The sequence below is a fragment of the Arvicola amphibius genome, chromosome 2 (genome assembly GCF_903992535.2).
Source record: "Arvicola amphibius chromosome 2, mArvAmp1.2, whole genome shotgun sequence".
Taxonomy (NCBI): Eukaryota; Metazoa; Chordata; class Mammalia; order Rodentia; family Cricetidae; genus Arvicola; species Arvicola amphibius.
In genome coordinates this window covers 23,429,405-23,452,967 of record NC_052048.2, presented here as the reverse complement: position 1 = coordinate 23,452,967, position 23,563 = coordinate 23,429,405, and the positions used below count along the sequence as shown (strand labels likewise).

General features: G+C 45.5%; 1 protein-coding gene across 2 annotated transcripts in view; it reads left to right on the top strand.

Annotated features, from left to right (window-relative positions):
• Ano2 (anoctamin 2) overlaps positions 1 to 23,563 on the top strand; it is a 330,046-nt gene that overhangs the window by 245,676 nt on the left and 60,807 nt on the right. For both annotated transcript variants that reach the window (XM_038319710.1, XM_038319711.1), the window contains 2 exons: positions 10,031 to 10,105; positions 18,296 to 18,491. In XM_038319710.1, the coding sequence (XP_038175638.1) occupies positions 10,031 to 10,105; positions 18,296 to 18,491 (271 nt within the window). The remainder of the gene's footprint in view (positions 1 to 10,030; positions 10,106 to 18,295; positions 18,492 to 23,563) is intronic.

The window sequence follows — 23,563 nt, the reverse complement described above, 5'->3', positions numbered from 1 at the left end:
GTACAAACTTAAAGTATACATCCACTGTATAATATCAAATCAGGGTGATCAACATATCTACAACCTAAACACCTATTATGTATTTGTTGTAAGGACATTAAAAACCTTTCTTCTAGCTTTCAAAATGTGTTTAGTAGTAACATCTCTTTGCCATCTCTTGTCACCTCTCTGTGCAACAGAAGGCCAAATTTATTCCTCCTGTCTACCTGGAACATGGTAGCCAGTGACTAATTCCTTTCTGTGCTTTACTTAGCCACCTTCTCTGTCTCTGGGAGCACTATTGTACCCTTTGTTTCTTTTTAAAAGACATTTGTTTGTTTATTCATTTATTTGGTGTGTGTGTGTGTGTGTGTGTGTGTGTGTGTGTGTGTGTAAAGGCTGGAGAAAGGCTTTGAGTCCTCTAAAGCTGCAGTTATAGGTACTTGTGAGTCGCCTGACGTGAGTGCTGAGAATTGAACCCACGTCCTCTGGAAGTGCAGCAAGTACTCTTAACCACGGAGCCATCTCTCCTGCTTCTGTGTGCTGTAAGATTTTTTATTTATAAGAGATCCTATGGCCTTTATATTTCTGTGCCAGGAACATTTGATTTAACACAGTGCCCTCTCTGTTTACTTATGCCGCAAGTGTGAAGAACTTCACTCTTCCTGAGGCTGAAAACTTACATTTTGTATATATGCATTTGTCATATATACATATATACATATATATATATATATATATATATATATATACATATATATATATTTGCCTTATTGGCAAACTCTCGTGGATGATTTACAACCCTTATCTTGTTTAATCTCTGTCAAGACAACCTGGGTCCCCTCTTAAATCTCCTTCCCTGGGGTTTGAGAGCATCGGTCTCGTCTCATTCCTAGGGCGATGTACTCTGGAGACAACTGGGGCAGCAGCACTGGGTGGGAAGACCCTGGGTACATTCTATTCCAGAGCTGTGACTTTGCTTTTCAACTCATTCCCTAATTTTCTAGACTCTTCAGTTCCCCCTAGAACATGGGGTCATAATAGTAGCTTCAAGGTATGTGGCACAGTTAAGCGGGGTGTGTCCAAGACACATGGATGGTGGTCAATCATATCATAAGCAATTTAAGAGGGGACTCTTATGTCTGGTGTTCATAGATTGAACAATGATACTCAGAAGAAAGGAGCTGGTGTAAGAGAGTGGTCGTCAATGTGTGGTCCCCTGGCCAGCAGCATCAGCATCACCATCAACACTTACATGAGAGGCATCATCACCAACGCTAGCCTTACCTAAGAACTTACTGGAAATGGGGATTCTCATACTCTAGTCTAGACCCGCTGAGTTAGACTGTGTGTGGAAATGGCATAGACCTTTTTCAAAAAGTCCTGCCAGCGATTCAGAAAGTGTGTGCTGAAAGTCTGAGGACTGAAGATCAATGGAAAGGGATCAAAGAGATGGAGAGGGTGAGCTACAGGCCTAGGGAGGTAAAGTGACCACTGTACAGACATGGTTTCTATCCCCAGAAACCATGTAAAAGCTGGGTACGTGGTAAGTAAGTGTCTACAACCCAGTGATGGGGGAGAAGCGACAAGCACATCTCAGGGGTTTGCTGGCCAGGAAACAGGAAGCTCGGGGTTCTGTGAGAGTCTGTCTCAAAAAAGAAGATAGAAAACAATAGAAAAAACAAATACCTAGCATCGACCTCCCAGGTCAATGTCATGCACACACAGGTGAGCACCACATATACTCATATATGCACCTGCATGCAGCACAAACACACACACACACATACACACACGCACTGACTCATATATGCACCTGCATGCAACACAAACACACACACAAACACACATACACACACTGACTCATATATGCACCTGCATGCAACACACACACACACACACAATGAAACATAAAAAGAGAATGAGTCTTCTGAATAGGAGAGGAACAGCAGTAGCCAAGGGGAAGGATAGTTGGATTTTTAGCCTACAAAGGGAGGAGGTAGGTTCTTAAATGGCAACCATGATTTCAGTGTGTGTAAGGGACAGGCTAGTGGTGGAGAGGGCTTGAAAATAATCTCTATGGTATAGAAGGAAACTGAGAAGTGTGGCCAGGAAGCAATAAGGACACTGTCAAAGTTATCAGCCCATTCCAGTGGTGTTCATTATCCTTTATCTACTTCTGCTGTGAGAAGAACATGGGTGGTTGTGTGTGTAGCTGAAGGGATGGCCGAATATCCATTCAATAAATCAGGAGACAAGAAAAGAAGTGATGACTTGGAGAGAGAGGAGTGGATGAAGGACTGGCAATAAAAGCATCAGAATGGAAGATGAGTAGGAACTGGTTTTATTTTTATCTTTATTTTTATTTTGTGTGTGTGTGTGTGTGTGTGTGTGTGTGGTTTTGGAGACAGGTTCCCCCTTGTTCAGGCTGGCTTTGAACTCACTATGCAGCCAAAGACTATGACCCCTGATATCCTGATCCTCCTCCCTCCTCTTCACAGTGCTGAGATGACAGGTGTGTGCTGTGATGCCTGGTGGAACTGAGGAGTTCTGGGCAGCAGTTTTGGCTATACAGATGCTGGTCCAAAAAGCTAGCCAGCAGAAAATAGGGTTGACAATAAGAACATTAAAGGTGACAGGGCTTTCACAGGCAGTACCACTTTGGCTTTTTTTTTTAAGGTTTCTTAGTCTGAGTTGCTCTTGATATGGCAGGATTGAGGCAGAAAGGGAAGATGGCAGGTCCAGTTGATAACCACAGTTAGGGTTATATGTTATGAACGGTAGGTACTTTGAATGAGAGGATTTTTATAGACAGTGGAGAAATGGATTGAAGGTCATAGAGAGCTCCTCCACTCCTCTACTAACAATTCGTGCAAACACATAGAGAGCTGCCTTTAATTCTGACCACCACCAGAACAAATTTCATATGTTGTTAAAACAGGATTACACTTTAAAGGCCTCTCAACATTATTTAGAGTTAACAGTTTAGAAGCAACCTTTCATTATGGAAGAGGCAGCCAGCAACAGCCTTCTGAACAGATGAGCAGAGAGATCACGCCCTCGTATAGACCATAGGACCAGGGAGCTGCCTGTCCATGGGGACAGCACTTCTTTCCTTGAGCCGCAGATTGCTCTGAGAAATCAAGAGACTGATGTCTCTGTAATGTCTTTGCCAGATCAGCCTTAGGACACAGACTAGCCGCTGTGTTCTGTTCTGGCTTCTGGGTCTCTATGTGGTCCTGAGAGATGCACTGTGCTCCAGCACTTGAGTTGACCTTCTTCTTCCTCTTAGTAAGACCTGACTCTTGTCTACACACCCTGCCTCTTATCACTCCGACCTGTCTGATGGTTATGAATGCTATTCTATGTCACGGCTTCTGAACATGGCGTGCCGGCTATTCTTTTCTCCACCTGGCGCACAGCCGGGGCCATCTCAGAAGACAGAACCTCGACTGAGAGAATACTTCTATCAGATTGGCGGATAGGCAAGCGTGTGAGGATATTTTCTTGACTAATGATTGATATGAAAGGGCCCAGCTCACTGTGAGTGGTGCTACCCTTGGACAGGTGCTCCAGGGGTGTATAAGAAAGCAAGCTTAGCAAGCCATAGAGGGCAAGCCAAAGCAGTAGTCCTCCATGGCCTCTGCTTCAGTTCCTGCCCTGACTTCCCTTTATGCTGGGAGATAGGCTGTAAGCTGGAATAGATCCTTTACTCCCCAGGTTGGTTTTGGTCATGGAGTTTTATTGTAGCAACAGATGGCAAACTAGAACACATGGTCTAATGCTTTCTCTAGAATATCTCCATCATTTTTGTTTGAGAAAGCATTGCCCTTTAATAACAACTAAGAAACCACCCAGTTCTATGTTTCTCTGTTTCTATGGTATTCTGCATATATTATGCCATGCCATAATTTGTGTCCATCTTTCTCATTTGTTTCCCCCACAATCAAGATTTCTTGGGGACAAAATCTGTGAGTTCTTTGTATCCCCAGTGTCTCGCACTACTGTGGTACTTGGTGCAGTCTGGTGTGCAGTCAGCATCCTGAACAGGAGAAGCGACACAACTTACAAGTCTGTCTGTACAGAACTTGCCATTCTCCAAGAACTGCCCTGCCCATCGTAATCTCCTTGAGTGGTCAGTAGGACAAACTGTCCGCTTACCTCATTCTAAAAGGAGCTGTAATATTGTTCAGAGAAACTGAAGGATAACAGCACCCGAAGTTGCATGGCTAATCCAGAGGTGAGCACAGGGATGAGATCCAGGTGTTGGACTTCTCAATCTCTCAGGTTCTTCCCCCTCTTTTGGATACTGTCCCCACCACTTGCAGTAACACAGGCCCAGCGTATGACTATTCTAACAAGACCACTCCATTCCCATTCCAGCTGCTCTTATTCGTAGCCTGCAGATAAGGAGGCAGATGGGTCCAGATGTTGCTACTGCCTGGCTTCTGTCCTTTGTAGGCGTCCTGGAAAGAAGAGAAGGGAAGAGGCCAGCATCCTGCTTTCTTTGAAGCCCAAGGCCAACTCTAAGCTGAGCATGATCCTTACTGATGGCTTGGCATTTATCAACTTCACGCTTTTGTGTTTTATTAATTTTTTAGAGTTTGGAGAAATATTGGGCATATCTTTCTATAAGCATTCTTTATGGACATCCAATACATTTATTTATATATTTAATATTTAATATATATTAAATATATTTTATTATATTATTTAATTTATATATATAATTTATTATATATTTATATTTATATATATTTATATATTATATATATTTATATATATAATTTATTATATTATTTAATATATATTAAAAACATATATGTCCCTGTTGTTATTGCTTCCCTGAAAATGGAAATACAGCTCCATACCTTCAGATATGAAGGTGGGTGTCTCCTTTTAAAGAACAAAGTACAGAATGGGGAGAGGGGGAGGACACCTTCTCATAGAGAAATTCAACATACCCCAGGAAATCTGGGTTCCCATTAGTGACAGGTACCTCTATACCCTTGAGACGATATGACAAAATGGTCCTTGACCTCCCGTCTTTCTTCCTCAAACACATAACCCCAGACAAGCCTTAAATCAAGATTATGTTGTGGGTCCTTCTACAAAGCATTTGACCAGGACATTTCCAATCTGACAAAGCCACCAGCAGCAAAGCAGGTCTGAGAGGCTTTTATCGTCTAAAAGTGTCCGAGAGGGGAGAAAGACCAAATAGAATGCGGTACCTTGGCGGTGACTCTAGACCAGGAGGCAGGCTTTGAACTGAGACAATCTAAATAGAGTGTGAACTTTTAGTTCATAATATTATGTGATATCGTTTCGTGAGTTGTGAGAAAAGTACTGAACTTACATGAAAAACTGAGTACAAGGTATATAGGATTTCTCTATATTGTCTTTGAAGTTTTATAAATAAAAAAAAAAACTATCCTAAAGGAAATTTATTTAGAGAAAGGAAGGAACTGTCACATGTTATTGGTAGAGGTGCATTGGGCACTTTAGAAAGCAGTTTGGTGGCTTCTTATAATGACATAGACCCACAATGCGACCAAGCAAGTTCATAATTTGATACTTGCCCAAGGGACATGAGAATTTATATTTGTATCCAAATGGGTATACAAATTTTGGAAGGGGTTCATTGCTAATTATTATGAGCTAGAAACAATCCAAACAGCCCCCCAGGGCAGTGGATGGGCGGATGGACTCTAATCCACATATATGATGAACTATAGACCACGCCTCAGTAAAGGGGGAGACTACTAAGCTATGCCACAGCCTGGAAAAATCTCAGATGGGCTTGTCTGAGCCAAAGATGCCAAACTCAAAAGGAGCCACACACTGCAGTATACTTAGTGACATTTTGGAAGACCCAAAACTAGAGCGGACACTAAACATTGAACAGACTTTGCTAGTTTTGAGGGTTGGGGACAGAGATCAAAGACAAAGGAAAGAAGCATTGGAAAGTGATGAAAATCATTTGTTTTGATCTGTGTTGTGATTGTAGATGCATAGCTGCAGAGTCATCAAAATATGCAGAACTGCATGCTAATGATGAACTTTACTGTCTTCATATAAATAAATCCTCCCAGAGGCAACTGCCACCTTCTCAAAAATCCCTTTCCTCTCAGGGGTTTATTGAAACAATATTCTCACCTATTGCTTTTTTAGTAGTTTTATTTCCTAGTACCCAGCTTGCCAGAAGGCCATGTAAAGGCTTATGTAGATGTTATTGACCTGTTTGTTGAGCAGAGATCTGTAAATGGAAGCAGTAGTCCGGAGACACAAACATAGACAGCAGGGACAAAGAAATAAGAGCAGACGACAGCTAGGCTGGCGTCTGAACAATGGTGACATTAACTAAGTGCCCCACGATCATCTGCTTTTGGTGCAATCAAAGCTGATTAGCGCTCACCTTTGTGTGTACGATACAGTTTCTAAAGCTCTGTCACATCTGCCACTTCGGGGAGACTGGCTGTGGCATCATCATTAAAGGCTGGGGCGTCTAAGAGGTCCCCTGTATGCCTGCAGTTCTCTTGGCCCTTGCCCTAGATGGACTTTATTTAAAAGGCATGCTAATTTAGCGTGATGTCTAGAACTGTTTTACAGGTAAGGAATCTGATTACTTTACTGTGGAGAATCTGCTGTGGGGTTGTCTGAGATGGCTCGGTCTGTAAAGAGCTTGCTCTGTGCGTATGGGGGCCTGAGTCTGATCCCAGAACCCATATTTCAAACAACAACAACCAATGCTGGGGATCGGGGGAGATAGGCAGATTTCTGGGCTGAGCAGCTTAACATGTGAGACCCTATCTCAATGAAAAGATGGTCTCCATAAACACTCTCACCCACATGCGTGCATGTGTGTGTGTGCACGCACACACACACACACTCTACAGGAAATTTATTAAGATCACTGACATAATAAGTATTTTACAGTCCCAAATTCAGAATTGACATGTTCTGGTCCAAGTTCTGGTCTTCTCTCTGCTGCCCTACACACTGATAACATGTTCTTTGGGAAGATGGTCCTTAAGTTAATAGCCTTTTACAACAAATCTTCACATCTTGCATGGACCAGTGTGGTGTAGGAGGTCCTTCTGTTTATGTGTTGCTTTCATTGATTAATGAATAAAGAAACTGCCTTGACCTTTTGATAGGGCAGAACTTAGGTAGGTGGGAGGAGGGGAACAGAGCTGAATTCTGGGAGGAAGAGAGCAGAGTCAGAGAGAAGCCATGGATCCTCTGCCTGAGATGGATGCTGCAGGTTAGAATCTTTCCTGGTAAGCCACTGACATGAGCCCATATACAAATTAATAGAAATGGGCTAAATCAAGGTGTAAGAGTTAGCCAATAAGATGTTAGAGCTAATGGGCCAGGCAGTGTTTTAATTAATACAGTTTCTATGTGGTTATTTCAGGTGTAAGCTAGCCGGGCAGCCAGGATAAACAAGCGGGCCCTCTCCTTACAGCACCAGTGAATGGAAGGCTTTAGTTGGCTTCCTTTGTTAGTGTCAAACTCCTATCGCTAAAAATTGCTTCATGTCCAGCTTGTACAGACACTTTGGAAATCAGTATGGGATTTCTCAGAAAATTAGGAAACAATCTAACTCAGAGACCAGCAATACCACTTTTGGGTATATGCCCAAAGGTTTATCAATCATGCCATAAGGACATGTGCTCAATTATGCGCATAACAGCATTGTTCATAATAGCCAGAATCTGGAAACAACCTAGATGCCTCTCAACTGAAGAGTGGATAAAGAAAATGTGGTACATTTACACAATGGAGTATTACTCAGTGATTAAAAATAATGACATCTTGAAATGTGCAGGCAAATGGACGGATCTAGAAAAAAAACATACTGAGTGAGGTAACCCAGACCCAGAATGATAAATATAATGTGTACTCACTTATAAGTGATTTTTAGACACAAAGTAAATAAAAACCAGACTATAATAATTCACAACCCCAGAGAACCTACAACAGCAAAGAGAACCCTAAGAGAGATATACATAACTCTAAATAGGATGGAGAAAAAGACAAGATCTCCTGAGTAATTTGGGAGCATGGGGGTCACGGGAGAGGGTAGAAGGAGATGGGGAGGAAGGGAGGGGAGGAGAGAAAAATGTATAGCACAATAAAAACAATAAAAATAATTGATAAAAAAGAAACAACAAGATAACCCTGCTTCGTGTCAGGTAAGCAGTACATGTCTAAGATGGCTGCAGTCAGGAGACCGAGGCAGGAGGATTATGAATTCAAGGCCAACCTGGGTTGCATAAGGACATCCCGTCTCTAAAACTGAAACACAAAACAAATAAACGACTTTTTTCACTGTTCTTTTTACTAGTACGCTAGTTTGGAGGACAGTGTGTAATCCTGATTTTTCTGTAGGCTTCCTGTGTTTGGATAGTGTCTGAAGACACGAGAACTGTGTATACGCTATGATGTGTGCCTTCCACGGTAAACATGAAAGGAGTGATCTTCCAACAAACACAAGACTATTTATGTCACAAGCGAATGCTTTTCTCCTGACAGCATCGAACTCCATGCTCCTTAGCTGTCTCCTTTCGTGCAAAATAGTGGAAACCGTCTTTCTGGTCCAACTTATCCGGGCTCCCTTGTCTCCATGGTCCTCAAGGTCTCTACACTAGTTCTGGGCCCTCTGAGCTTTCTCTTCTCTGTATCCTCAGCATCACCCAGAGCCTGCTTCATCAGTGATGCTCAGGCTGGGTCTGATGATTGGACTGCACTCAAATGCATTCATCAAGATCTTAGCTGTATAGCCCGGAAGGCGACAGGCAGAACCGCTCCATGAATCCATTTTTTTTCTCTTTGAAGCTGTATGCTTAGCCTACCTTCTGTTTTCCTTACCAGTGTCTTAGAGGAGAATATTTTCAGGCTCAGAAAGCAGTAGTGTGCCAATGGACCCCGTGGTGTGGAAGGAAACAAGGCTCGCACTCTCTCCTTCTGTTTGACTTCTCATGGGTGAATGGGAATGAATCTTAGTCCAGTCTGATTGAAAGCAGGTTTTTGTGCTTCTGTCCCATCAGAATGCTTACCATCGAGCATGTAGTGTCTTCTTATGGTGTGATGAAAAGCTAGGTAGTCTCAGAGTCTGAGACCAATTCTCTGGCTGTTGTGAAAACCTGAGTATAAGGCATATTTACATCATCTTGACACCATCTATAAGTGAACGTGCTAAGAACTGAGTGACCTCAATGACAGCATGACTTCCAGCATCATCCAGCGACTCAGCTCAACCTTGCACCTGTTCCAGACACTCAAGGCAAACCCTTCCTTCTCTACAGTCCCCACAGCTCACTCCCTAGTAAGCCCTCAGTCCCAAGCTGATGGATGATCCTTCACCCTTTGGGAGTGGGCAGGCTGTCTTTTTCTCCAGGCTGTGAAACCCCCAGGACAGTGACTGAGGGACTTTCTTGTCTCTTCACTGTGCCTGGCACTGCCATGAACACAAAAGGATGCTGGAAAGATGCTTTAGGCCCAGAATGTGCTCAGCTTACAGTACAAGCTTTCCGAGGCTAGATGGCACTGTTGCTAGAGCCAAATCAGGTCTGTCTGGGAGGCCAGCCTGAGACAGAGAGGAAAGGGAGCCTGGGGCCCTGCCTTGCTGAGTTTGATTCTTACTCCTGGCTTGCAGTGATGAGTGGCTCCCTGCTGGCTAACACAATGTACTTTGCCATTTTCTCTGTACTTCACAAGCATGACTTCAAACTGTCTTCCGCAACCTTTCCTGGCTGTCAGAATTGTTGTCTCAATTCTAAACATTTTCAGGGCTATGAGACAGGGCCCCTCCATGTATCCCAAGCTGGCATCAAAGTTATGATCCTCTTGCCTGGAACTTCAGGTGTGTGCTATCAATCAAAATTAAGAGGGCTACTGTTGATCTTGAGAGCAAGAAGACATTAGCTACTACAGAAATATCCATAAAGCAACAAATGGTTGATATGCAAATTTATGTAAAATAGGAGAGAATCAATGTCTGTTCTTTGTGCCTTCTGATTGTCTCTACTCTCCCGTTTCATCTCAGGATGATGAAGATAAACTGACCTGGAAAGACCGCTTCCCGGGATACTTGATGAACTTTGCCTCCATCTTGTTCATGGTAATTTCTTTGAGGGACCACCTGGTTGGGACTATATGCACTTTGATTCTGTTCTGAGTGTGTGTGGTATGGGTTTTTTTTTTCTTTTTATGCTGTGGAATGAGAAGGGGCTGACACAGGTGAGACCACAGCACTGAATGGTGGAGCAGGAGCTTTCCGATCCTGAGGTTACTAACTATATATGGATAAAGTTGCAATGTCCTTGGGGTGGGATGTGTTCTTGGCCAGGACAAGAACTTGAAGGAATAATACAAAGGAGCTGGCTGCATAATTGTGGTGGCTCTTTTGGGTCAAGAGTAACTCTCTTATGATGCTAACAGTGTCTGGAAGCCACAGCAGAGAGCCAGCTGGGCTCAAGGTCTTCAGTGTCTCTGTGGATGCTGCATTTATTTTTCTTTTATTTTTGGGGATTGTGAGAGCTTTTTTTTTTCTTCCACCCTAGTCTAAGGCTCAGGAGAGATTTCCACCCCACAGAGCACTGCCCAGGCGTGGCTCAAACATGACTGTACACACTGCATCCAGTCCTCGAGGTATTCTGTAGCCCAGGTTTCAGAGTTTAGTCCCTTGACAATTGTCTGGGCTCACAAAGTGTGAGTTCACAGGCAGTTGTTTTCCTCTGGGTCACCTTGATGTAGACTCAATGGTATGAGAGCTTTTTATTTGTTTGTTTGTTTATTTCGAGACTTAATGATGTTGGCAGTGTTCGGAAAAGCCTAGGAAAGAGTCTAAGATTGATTCATGGTGGAGTCATATTAGCAATTTATGCTAGAAGACCTCAGAAAATGCCACCGAAGGACCTTGTCGGGTTACTAACGTCTGACCGTCTTCAGTGGGAGGCCCTGTGTAGCTTTCTTTCTTGCTTAACTAATTAATTAACTTTTCATTCTGACCACAGTTTCCTCTCACTTCTCTCCTCTCAGTCCCTCCCCTAACCTCCACTCTGCCCCCACCCCATCCACTCCTCCTCTGTTTCTGTTCGGGAAAGGGCAGGCCTCCCGTGGATGTCAACAGAACATGGCATAGCAAGTGGCAGTAAGACTAAGCACCTCCGTCTGTATTGAGGCTGGGCAAGACAACCCCATATGAGGAATAGGGTCCAAAAAGCCTCTAAAAGAGTCAAAGATAGCTCCTGCTCCCACTGTTAGGAGACCCACAGGACTAAGCTACACAACTGCTACATTTAAACAGAGGGCCTAGGTCACGATGTCTTTGACCCCTCTGACTCCTACAATCCTTTCAGTCCCTCTTCAGCAGGATTCCCCGAGCTCAGTCTAACGTCTGACTGAGGGTCTCTGCATCTGTTTTCACCAGTTGCTGGATGTAGCCACTCTCTATGGGGCTGGACACCAATCTATGAGTATAGCAGGGTATCATTAGGCATCATTACATTGACATTGCTTTTCCTCCAGTCGTGTTTGTTTCCATCCTTGGTCTCTGGACCACCCAGCCTCTGGGTCGTGGCACTCCAGGCATTGTCAGGGGTGAGCTCACGCTCCTGGCATGGGTCTCAGGATGAGCCAGTCATTTGTTGGTCATTCCCACAATCTCTGTGCCACCCTTACCCCAGCACATCCTATAGGCAGGACAGACTGTAGGTCAAAGGATATATATAAATGGCTGGGTTGGTGTCCCACTCTCTCCACTGGAAGCCTTGTCTGGTCACAGAAGATGGCCAGCCAGTCCAGGCTACATATCCGCAATTGCTAGGAGTCTTAGCTGGCATCATCCTTGTAGATTCCTGGGAGTTTGCACCAGCCAAGACGCTTGGCTTCATAATGAAGACCGTGGGCATAGCAGCTCAGTGTGTCTGGACTGGACTATGTATGCAGTGCAGAAGAGAAGATAACTACTTGGGTTTCAAAATCTGCAAGAAACACCACAGGCAAGAAGTAATTCTGACCTGGCTTGAGCTCGTTTTTTTTTTTTTTTTTAAATTAATATTGGCATCATAACTAATGGGGACAGGACACATGTAGTCTCAGAAATTTAAAACGTGCCAGGCCTGGTGCCACATTCCTATAATCTCAGCATTCCAGAGGTAGAGACAAGGGGATTTCAAATGTGAGGCTAGCCTGGGCTACATAGTGAGACCCTGTCCAAAACATAAATGTTCTTAGCGTAGACATCATCAAACTCAAGACCTTCTTCTGCAGACGAAGGGCAGAGTGGACAAAGCTTCACAGTCTAACTTTGTTTTCCTCTCACTGCCAAAGAAGCTTAAAGAATGGAGCCGTTATTTAAGAGTACAGTGGGCTGCAGCATGTTAGATACGATGACAGGAAGTTGAATCAGTTTAGGGCTTGGGAACCTCCCGCAAGGCACACATCGCTGTTAGGAAGTTCATTCACCACTGAAGAAGTATTTAATGAATGCAGTTGTGTGTTGAATGCTGTTTCTCAGGGCCCAGATAAAGCAGAGACTGAAAAAAAAATAACAATAAAAAGGGTTTTATAGGTGAGAGTGGCGGTGCGCACCTGTAACCCTGGCGCGTGGGAGCCTGAGACAGGGGGATTTGAGCTCATGGCTAGCCTGGATTGAAAATAGAGATATTTTAAACATTGTGTGTGTGATAAGTTGATAAATAATAAAGCCAATGTCTACCGTTAGTAGTGGTGGGTTAGGATCTTGTCACACCTATTCTGCTGAACTTAGTGGAAGATTCTGGATAAGTATATTTTGTAGTCTTGTTAAAGCCCTCAAAGACTGCCAGGATAGTAAGAGCACTGGGCTGAGATCTGGAGGAGGTGTAAGAACATTAGAGCAGACATCTTTGCACTAAGCCTGCTCTCACTTCAAGGACATCTTCCCATCTAAGCAAGGCCTTGGCTGGGGTGGTTCTATGGGAAGCGGGATGGGTGAAAATAAGGACTATGTCCAGCTCAAAGTTCATTAAATTTGTTAAAACTGCAATTCACCAAAAGCTAGTCTCAAAGTACATAAAGAACTACAAACTCAGAGAAATAGATAACTCAATAAAAACTCAAAAACCTACCTCCATAGGCATTACACAAAAGAGGAACTCCAGTGGCCAATCAGCCTACATTAGTATTCATGGAAATTCTAATTTAAACCATGATGAAACACCATATGCACTCAACAGACATCTTGTCATTAAGAAGTCTGTCAATAACAAGTGTTGGGAAAGATCTAGATCCAAAGAAACTTGTACAATGCTGGTGGGAGTTCATTTAAGAAATTATTTAAAGATGCCTCTAGAAACATTCTGGCATCACTTAGTAAAAGCGAGACTTAAAGCCTAGAGCCCTGAAATTCCACGCCTAGGTGCATGCCCTAGAAACCCTTATGTGCACACACAGCAAAGTACACACAGGGGAAAAGTCTGTGCGGTACTGTTTATAACAGCCCCAAACTGCCAACAGTCCATACGCCTATCCCCTCGGGAATGGATAAATAAACCGAGATCTATTTACACAGTTAAGGACCGCATAGCCATGAAAATGAGCAAGCTAATCATGCTACAGAGCAGCATGGGTGGGGAAAAAGGGGACAAAGAATATACACGGTTTGATTGTTATCAGGCAATGTTCAGAAAGAGGCGAGCCGAGATGGCATGTTTAATGACGCATTCCTAAGTAACTGTATATTAAAAGTAAAGAAAGGAGTGACTGCCACCCAACTGAGCAGCCTATTAAGACTGAAGGGAGAACCTGGATAAGAGATCTTGTGTTTGATGTGAGGCAGGCAGGATACATTGGAGTTTGTTTTTACATCTGTGTGTTCGTGCGTGTGCGTGTGCGTGTGAGTGTGTGTGTGTGTGTGTAATGGAATGTTCTGTATGTTCCCAATAAAACAAAATTTAAAATCACAAGTGCATCTATTAAATAAGTCAAAGAAGGAAGTCTCATTAGGATTTTAGCAAGGATCTGTAATAGGAGAGAGAACCAACCACGCTGATATTTTGGAGTCAGAAGGAAGAGTGAGGAAAAGGACTCCGGGATTCAGTGCCTGGGAGGATGCCCAGTGAGAAGAAGGGCAGGGAACAAGAACAAGGGGATGTGGTTATGGCAGAGATACAGCCTGGGAGGCCATAGGGAGCTAGGGGTAGAGCAAGGAATGGGCTCACCCTGCTGGGAAACTCCCTAGAGAATGGTTTGCAGAGGAGTCACACAATCTGACGTGTAGTTCTGGGTGCTATGGGAAATGCTGGTGAAGAAGGCAGGTGTGGAGGGGAGGGGCAGTCAAGCAGGAAGCTGCTGCAGTCATTCAAAAAGTGTCCAAGAGTGGACCAGAAAGGGTCAGTCATGCCATGCAGAACCAAGAAAAGTTACCAAGCACGTGGTACCTGCTTGTCCATCCTACTCCTCCACGGGCTGAGGTTGGAGCGCTGTCAGTCTGAGAGGTGTTTTACCTGTCTGTTGCTTTACTACAAGATCGGCTCCCCAAGGGAAGTCACTTTCTGTTAGTTGCTTTGTTTGTACTTTTCTCACCACCGTTTCCCTGACACCTAGCCTTTAGACAGCTGTTCGGACTGAGCAGTACACAAACCACAGATGGACGTCAGAGGCAGCTGTGACACAGCAACAGAGCTGTCTGTTTACTGGAGCCACTGTCACATTCTGTGCCCCAGCCCGAGCCCCATCCCACTGGGTTAGCAGAGGCTGCCGCCACCTTGAGCAGTTCTCCGTGCTTTCTAGAAAGTTCTTCCTCCTCCATAGTCTATTTCCAAGCTTCCCCACTAGCGAACCCTCCAGTGTCATGTCTCTGACCAAGTGTCTGAGAGGAAAGCAGCTTAAAGGGGAAGATTACTTGAGACTCATCTCTATTGCTGTGGTAAATCACTGAACAGAAGCAATTCGGGGCAGGAAAAAAATTTATTTAGCTTCCATTTCCAGGTCACAGTTCATCGCTGACGACAGTCAGGGCAAAACCACGAACAGGAACTTGAGGGCAACTGTGGAGAAATGAAATGGTACTGTGTTGCTCACTTCAACATAGGCTAAGCCAGCTTTCGTATACCATTCCAGAACCACCTGCCTAGGGATGGTACCGCCCATGGTGGACTTGGTCATCCTACATTCATTAGTAATCAAAACTATCCCTCAAAGACATATCCACAGGGAAACAGATGGAGCACTGGAAGTAGGGACAGACTAGCACTCTTCAAAGCCCACCTCCAGTGATTTATTTCTCCCGCAAGGCTCCTTCCTAAGTATTCCACAAGCTTCCAAGTATTCCAACACCAAGCCTGTAGGGGACACTTCATATTTACAGCACAACACTTTGCCATATTTTTCTATACCCTAAAGGTAAAATTTTAGGATCAAAATGCGAAACCACTACAGGCTTGCATAATGTGTCCCTGTGTAGTCTAGATATGTCATTTATGGCTGAAAACCCGCAATCTTTAGCAAGCAGGTTGCTGGTATGATGCCCTGCTAAGGAATAGTGTTATCTATAGAATGTGGCTCCTTTATCCTACTTGTGGGAGTCAGACCCAAAACATGATGTGTCCCAATGCAATGGTTTAGAGGATTACGTATCAGAAATATTATTGGATGCCTTTAAAACCAATAATTCAGCCACAAATGGTAGGGATAGCATTGGGGTTCGCGGCAAGAGACGTGAGGTCAAAGGTCAGGATGGGAATGTGGACTTGGTTCCACATGGCAGGGTCCAGTCATGGATCATCCTGAAATCTCATTTACAGAAGGCATGACAGGTATAAGGATTATCCCAAGTGAAGAGGTACATTGAACAGTGACACAGAGAATATATAGTGGAGAAGTGATGTTGATGGTATCACCATTCTCTATTAACACCTCAACTCTGCCTTGTACCCTCTAGTCCTCAGGACATTCATATTGTTGCTGCTTGAACCTAAGTTTCATTATGCATAAAGCCGAAGGTTGTAAATAGATAAATAGATGGGCCACAAATGCTACAATTCTTTCATACCCACCGTGATCCAAGAGTCATGGGGGATAATACAAACCCGGTGACCAAGAGCAAATGACTTATTTTTTCCATACTTGTTTCTTTGTCTACAAAACATTCAGCCATGGGGTCAGGTTGGTGTTCCCTAAGCCTGGCAGCTCTGTAAATCTAGAGATGTTCTGCGAAAGCCCAGCGGGGAGGTTCCTGGTTTCTACTATGGAGTAGAAAAATCAAGACCAGAGAAATAAAAGTTCGCAAAGAGTAAGCTATGAATTGTATGTCAGGGTCTGGAGTTGTGCTGAGGTTCTGCATGTCAATCAAGCTCCCAGTTGATGGAGCCTCTAGGACCATATACTACATCACGCTCCCTCCGTTCACACTCAGAGAAGTCCAGGAGAGTATCTCTTCCCATCTCCCTCCCCAATGACCCCAAAGCAATGGATATTCTGGGCATTTCCCCTGAGCTTCTCCCATCACCAAACCAAATGCACGCGCGCGCACACACACACACACACACACACACACACACACACACACACACACACACACACACACACACTGGATTGCTCTTCCTTGCCCAGCCTTTGCCACCTCATCAGTACTCCCATAGCCGGTCATCACTGTAGAAGTGATTTGAGGTGAGGGGAGGAAAAGAATCTCACACCACATTTTCTAGGCTCTAACTCTCAGTCAGTGACTGTCCCAGGGGACTGGGAAGTGAATCATCTACATTGTTGGAGCAGTGTGATGTCATGTTTAAGATTCCCGCCTAAAACAGTTGTCCCAGTACTGCAGGCTGCTGTTACTGCTGCATCCCCATCCAAAGAGAGGCCTCCCATGGAGTGTTTTCCCTTCTGTTATCCTTGAAACACACACACACACAAACACACACACACTCGCACACGTTGAAACACTCTCCCTTGACCATAAAAGACCTCCCACACCGTGGCCGGCAGGACAAATGCTAACATTGATAAAGTATCCCAGGCTAGGGAGCTCACGAACACCCTCGGCTTCAGCATGCTGGCATCCCAGAGGTCTGCATGGGTCTATATGCTGGCACATCTGTAACTCATTCCAAGCTCACGACAGTATCATTCACATGACCTGCAATGCACTGTTCAGACCTCTTCTGAGCCCTTTGCTCTTCTCTCTGCTCCCCCACATCTCTTCCTCCCCTCCAGAGTGTCTCCTCCAGCGTTCTTTTGTATTCCAGGAGAAACTTCCACCTGTCCTCTTCTCACCCCACATTTTAAACAGCCAGTGCCCCATCCCTTCCGTCCGAGAGACCAACCAGTACCTGGAAAGTCTCATTGGCAGCGAGGGTAAAATATGACTGCCCTTGACTGAAGCAGGGCCCAGTGGGAGCCTGTTCCTGGCAGAGGCCTCCCTCTATCTGCCCCTTGCTGACCCTTGATTGGGAGCTCTTGCTTCTGGCATCCTAGTTCTTCCACGGCACTGCCCTGCCTTGGCTGGGATGGGAGAGGGGCAGAAGACATGGGAGGGTGGGCGCTGTAGGTCTAGAGGAATCCCTTGCTCTTTTGTTCTAGAAGAGGTAATGTGGACCTTGGAGAACCAGGGTCCAGAAGACCTCCTTGGGACAAAGGAACAAGAGATTTGTACACCACATTAGAATCCATGACTTCCATTCCCAGGTACCTGGAAGAGAACCCGGTCCCTTTATTCACCTCATCCTGTGCCAGCACCACTCAGATGATCTCATTTTCATCTTCTGTGCTTTCAGCGTTTTCCTCCCATCTGTCAAGCTGTAACTTACCCCTTCTCAGCTCCAGCATCGCCAGTGGCTCCCTATATCCATTAACGGCTGGTCCAACTTGAAGTTTACTTCCTCCGCAGGTAGTCCCGGTCCAAGCCGATCTCCATGCTGTGTTCCTCCGCAGCTGTCTTCATGTAGTGCACAATAATCTCACACCTGCTACTATGGCATAGAAGGACTTTCATCTTATCTCCACAGTAGGGTAGAAAGTTCTAGAATGAAGGAGATCAGGATGTGCTCTGCACTCCGTAGCGTTCAGCATTCTCATCTCTGTGCTGTGGGTGTTTTAGACTACTGGGATCTGATATAGTGAAAATCTCTGGCTTGTAGCTGCCTTACCACTCAGAGTGCTACATCGGAATTCAGTGGCTTTGCAAAGGTCTGCAGGTCCTTTGTTGCCCACTCAGTAATAGAGCTTCCTAGCAGCTGGCAAGAACAAAGAGTAGGTGTTCAACAGTTGCCTGCTGATGTGTCTTCCTGCTCGGTAATTGCCCCCTTCTCCTGTCTCCCCTGCACAGATTGCCCTGACATTTTCCATCGTCTTCGGGGTCATTGTGTACCGGATCACAACTGCGGCTGCTCTGTCCCTCAGCAAGACCACACGCTCCAACGTCCGGGCGACAGTGACCGCGACAGCCGTCATCATCAACCTTGTGGTCATCCTCATCTTGGATGAGATCTACGGGGCTGTGGCCAAGTGGCTCACCAAAATCGGTACTGTGCCACAAATCCTCTTTGCCTTGGGTCATCTTAAATGTGCTAGGCTCAGTGTGTGCAAGGTGTTTGCTAGGAAGGACCCGCAATGATAGAGGGGATGGAAGAAGATTTTGTGCATCTGACTTGTAAAAATGAGGAAGCATGATGACTGGCCAAAGGGCTTTCCTTTAGCAGGAATCCTTCCTGTACTGTGCATGTCAGAAGTCAAGGGCCTGTACTGACTGCCTTGTGCGGCACAGAATCACTCCCTTTTGTTGAATCTATGAGGTCTATATTTTTTTACCCCAATATAGAAACAAGGCAGATTCAACATTTCCTGTTAGAAGTTACAGAACTCTGGCCCTCCTCATTTTCCCAGGAGCGTGTATAAAGAGAAGAAAGTATCTTGATACTTGAACCCGAGAGGGTCTTATCTGGCCTCTCAAACCCACACATTCCCCAGGCTCTAAGCAGACTTCAAAGAGGCCTAGCAGACTTCCCAAGCTTCAAGCCAGTGAGGATAATGTCATGGCCTCCACATTCAGACGTGTCATTTGAGCCGGGACCTGCTGTTGCCTGAGACACATTCTGGCATTCTTGCTCATTAGATGGGGGAGGGCCATCACAGAGACCCTTCCTTGTGTTGCTTAATCTGGGTGGCCCGCATTTACCCCCTTCTCTTTGAATTGGGGCTTTCCTTCTTTATCCTAGGGACTAGGCAGCCCAGGCTCTCACTAACCTCCTAGGGAAGTTGAGTCAAAGGCATGCTGTCCCATTCACTGCCTGGCTAGGGTGATAGCTAATTCAGACAGTATCCCATGAGGCTGTGAGATTCTGGAGGCTCCTCTGTAGCTGCCTCCCTGCCTCACAGCCTCTACCATAAGGTTCACACAGTGGCACCCCCCTTTGTTGTCCCTGCTCATCTAGGAGCCTACTCTCTAAACGAGAGTGACAGATGCGGTCCCTCGGAGTATCTGTCTGTGTTCCTCCATAGGCTTCTTGAGAAAAATCAGGGGGTGTATTTACTCGGTGTCTTTGGTAATGTGCTGTACCATGTTCTGTGGAACCGTTAGCAGAAGCACCCCACTCTCCAGGACACTCAGGGAGGCTCGGAGGTGGGCACATCGTGGGAGAGTTGCTGGTGCCCAGCAGGCATTTGTCAAAGAAAAAAATGACAGAGAATAAGCTCATGGCAAAGAAACAAGAAGAGGAACTGCCAAGGCAAGGGGATCAGAAAGGCACAGTGAGAAGAGCCTTGTGGGCCACGTGGACTGCTTGTAAGAATTTTGGTGGGTGTAAATATTAGCAGAGTAGAAAGACCCAAGCTGGATATACAGGGGAGAAAAGGCATGACACATTTATAGGAGACCAGAGAACCTGAGTTTAGTGGCGGTACTAAGGCCCATGGCAGACCCAGGGCACAGTGGAATGGGAAACCGAGTCTAGGGAGTTGACTGGCACCCGCTTATATCTTTTGGTAGAGGACCGTCTATGTCAGGCTGAGGACTCTGGTTACTTTTATAGACAATGGAATATGTTGCTTTCATATGGGCTTCGGTGAACAGCATGGCCCTTCAGTCCTCACTACTGAGCTGGATGAGAAGTAAGATCAAAGCAGAGATGGGCAACTATCAGCACGCAAGCTTTAAAACTGAAACCTGCTCCCCTGCTGGAGGAGGTAACTCAGTAAGGAAGCCACGGAAGTTCCCTACTAGCAAGCCGCTCGCAGATTGGCTCTCTTGATGGCAGGTCACAGTGCAGGGAAGAGTTCTAAGAGTTGGGACTTGGAATGCGCAGAATACCCTCACTGCAGACACTTTGCTCCCACCAGATTGACCCACAAAACGAGTGATTCCTCTTAACTGAAACAGAACTGTGGGGGCCAAGGGCGGGGATTACAGTGGACCACTGCCCTCCACACGGAGGAGACAGCACAAGTGGAGAGGAGTGCGCCTGTCTCCTGCTGGCTCCAACCCGGGACCATAGTGGAGTTTTTGTAGAGCAGCGTGATGGAGGTTTATGTTTGCAAACCTCCCCAGGAAGGATGGTGGGATGCTAGGATGCCACGGAATGGAGGCAGGAGGTAGCTACCCCTGTAAAGATTAGTGAGTGTGTGTGCAGGAAGCAGAGATGAGGGAAACAGGAAGTCGATGTTGGTGTAGAAATTTCTTCCCGGTCCTATATATATTTTATTTTTCTTATACAAGACGAAAGAGAAAGTGCTCGATAATCATAATTTATAAAGCCTTATTAATGTGTATCTAGCGAACACTTTCCATGTGCAAGGCTGGACATAAACTGTTGTTTAAGGTCATGGGGTGGGGGTATGGTATGGCTCAGTGGAAGATTCCATCATTAGCACCACACACACACACACACACACACACACACACACACAAGATTGTACATATATACCCACATTTCCGGTATTGTGAACCTATGCTTATTGTTTCTAATTCCCTTCCTTACCCAAAAATCTCAGTCACTTCCAGTTTGTTAAGCCACTGCCCAGTATTCCATGAAAGTCAGAAATATCCTTAACTTATTCTTAAACACACACACACACACACATGCATGCACGCACACACACACACATGCATGCACGCACACACACACATGCACACACACGCATGCACGCAAGCACGCACACCTTCCTTTTAGCCCACATAGGTTCATGAGCACTGTATGGTCAACAGGGAAGTGGATTTTCACTACTAAGTTTCTAACTCAGATTCTACCGTCTGTGTTGTTTTGGTCTAAGTTTGTCACCATCTGCCACACAATGGTGTGTTGATCACGTGGATATTGGTCTGGTTGTTGTACTTGACTGTGTTAGACTGGATGCTCCCAGGAGGCTCGGAGAGGAATGGCTGTGTAGTGGAGAACCCTGAACAGGTGTCTCCAGCAGACAAAGAATTTGAGTTCTGGACTTGGCTTCCTCTTCCTCCTATCTTAGACAATTGAACAGCAGGGAACTTTGCTAGACAAAGTTGTATCAATCTGTCGTGCCCCTTCGATCTCTCTGTCATTGCCCGGCTGTACTGTACTGTTTCCTCAGTCTCATGACTCTGTCCTCATCTTTCCTTTCTCCTCTATCAGTCTCCAAGCAAACCCTTGCTTGGACACTCAGCCCTCAGCGATTCCCCCCTGTCTCAATCTTTCCCTCCCCTGTTCATCCATCCGCTGCCTGGGGTACCAGTCACGATTCTGACAACGTGGCGGTGGATAAGTCTCCTGTGCATTCCTCATGTCGCTATGTTTGTCATGAAACAGATGTGCAATAGACAATAAGGATCAACACTGCGTGGCATATAAGGAACAAGCACTGTGGTGCAGAGTGGCTCGAGGGCCATGCACGTTGGACCCGGGTGGCCAGGACCATTCCGATCCCGCTGACCGTGCTGTAACTGTGACATGAGTGAGAAGGGAGTAGTTGCCAGCGAGGACCGAGGGAAGAATGATGGAGAGATGCAACATGGAAACCATGGTTACAACTGGGCATACGTGCAGAGGGGAAGTCCCTTATATGTTGATCATACCTCGTTGCTTCTCTCTGAATGAGGTTAGATTAGACTGAGCTACGCCGAGGCAACACGTTCATCTTTACATTCTAGCTGCTCAACGTTTATGTATTCTTGTTCACATTGCATAGTTAATGTAGTTACAGGGGACTCTTTGCTGCAACACTCAAGAACCCAGATTAATAGAGGCCACGGAGGACACTATGTCAGGAGAAAATGAGAGTTGGGGGGTCCCCTAGCAGCAAGGTCATCAACACTTCCGCGCACAGCTCACTAGCTCAAACAAGTTCAACGATAGAACAATTAAAATGCATGTTCAACTGAGTAACTGTCAGTCTTGACTCTCACTTGATTGGGTTAAGAAGTGCCTGGACGGATAGTAAAGTAGACTGTTAGGTATGTCTGTGAGAGCATTTCCAGAGAGAACTCAATAGGGAGGAAGACGCACCCTTGGCGTGAGCAACACTATTCCAAAGATAGGGGCACGGGCAGAATGAAAAGGGAAAGTGGAAAGGCAGCTAACATGGGCGTTCGTTTTGCTGCCTGGCTGCCGTGATGCGAGATGCTGTTCTGAGATCCCAATGAAAGCTCTGAAACTATAAGCCAAAATAAACCCTCCTCTCGATTCAGATTTCTCTGCCAGGTGTTCCATCACAGCGACAGCCTCTTCCCTACCCCACCCCCACCCCACCACGACTATTGTTTAGTATACAAAGCCCTTCAGTTAGGACGGGTCTAGGCTGCAAGGCCCTTGAGGGCAGTGGCTCTTGAGTCTTGCACAGTGCCTGCTCATGGTGGTCTTAGCACACATCTGCAGATGCCACTATCAGTGAAATGCATTCCCTCCTGCGTCCATCACTCACAAATAAGATTTCCATGGCTCACCTACAGGTTAAGCATACTACCAGCCACAACAGCTTATTTGTACCCATGGTCTCAGCTCTGTTTACCTAAAACAGCTCCCAGTAAGTACTGAGGTAGATACAGAAAACATAAAGTTGGCCCAAAAGGATATAGATGGGCAGGCGCACCAAGGAAGTCAAGACTTCAGGTTTCCTTGATGGCAAAGAACATATACTGAGACGCTCATACAGTGTAGGTATACTCACACGCAGAGGTGTGGTTTCAGGGCTTTCCCTAGTCCCTGTGGGAACACAGAGCTGTCGATAATGACACTTTAATGGAATGGCAAGTGCGCCAAGCTTAGGGGCTTGCCCAGTCATTATTATGCTGGGTTTAGTGGCCCATCTGGCTTCCTGCTCCAGATCTCCTGATAGCTGGGGAGGTTGTGACTGTGTGCTCTGCTTGCCAGGTGCAAACAGCTGGTCCAAACAACCCTAACAAGTTCCTGAGAATTTCCTACAGGCCATGTGATGGAAGACCAGTCCGGCCTATCTGACGACCACGCTTACCATAATATTTGTGACAGAAGACAAATTTTGTTAAATTCCTTGAAAGTGATCAACTCAGAGGTGGTTGATTAAAGCTGTAGAGGCCTCTCCAGCTGCCGTACTAATAATGATAATGGCTTGTGTGTGGGAAAAAAAGGTGCAATCTGGAGCTACCACA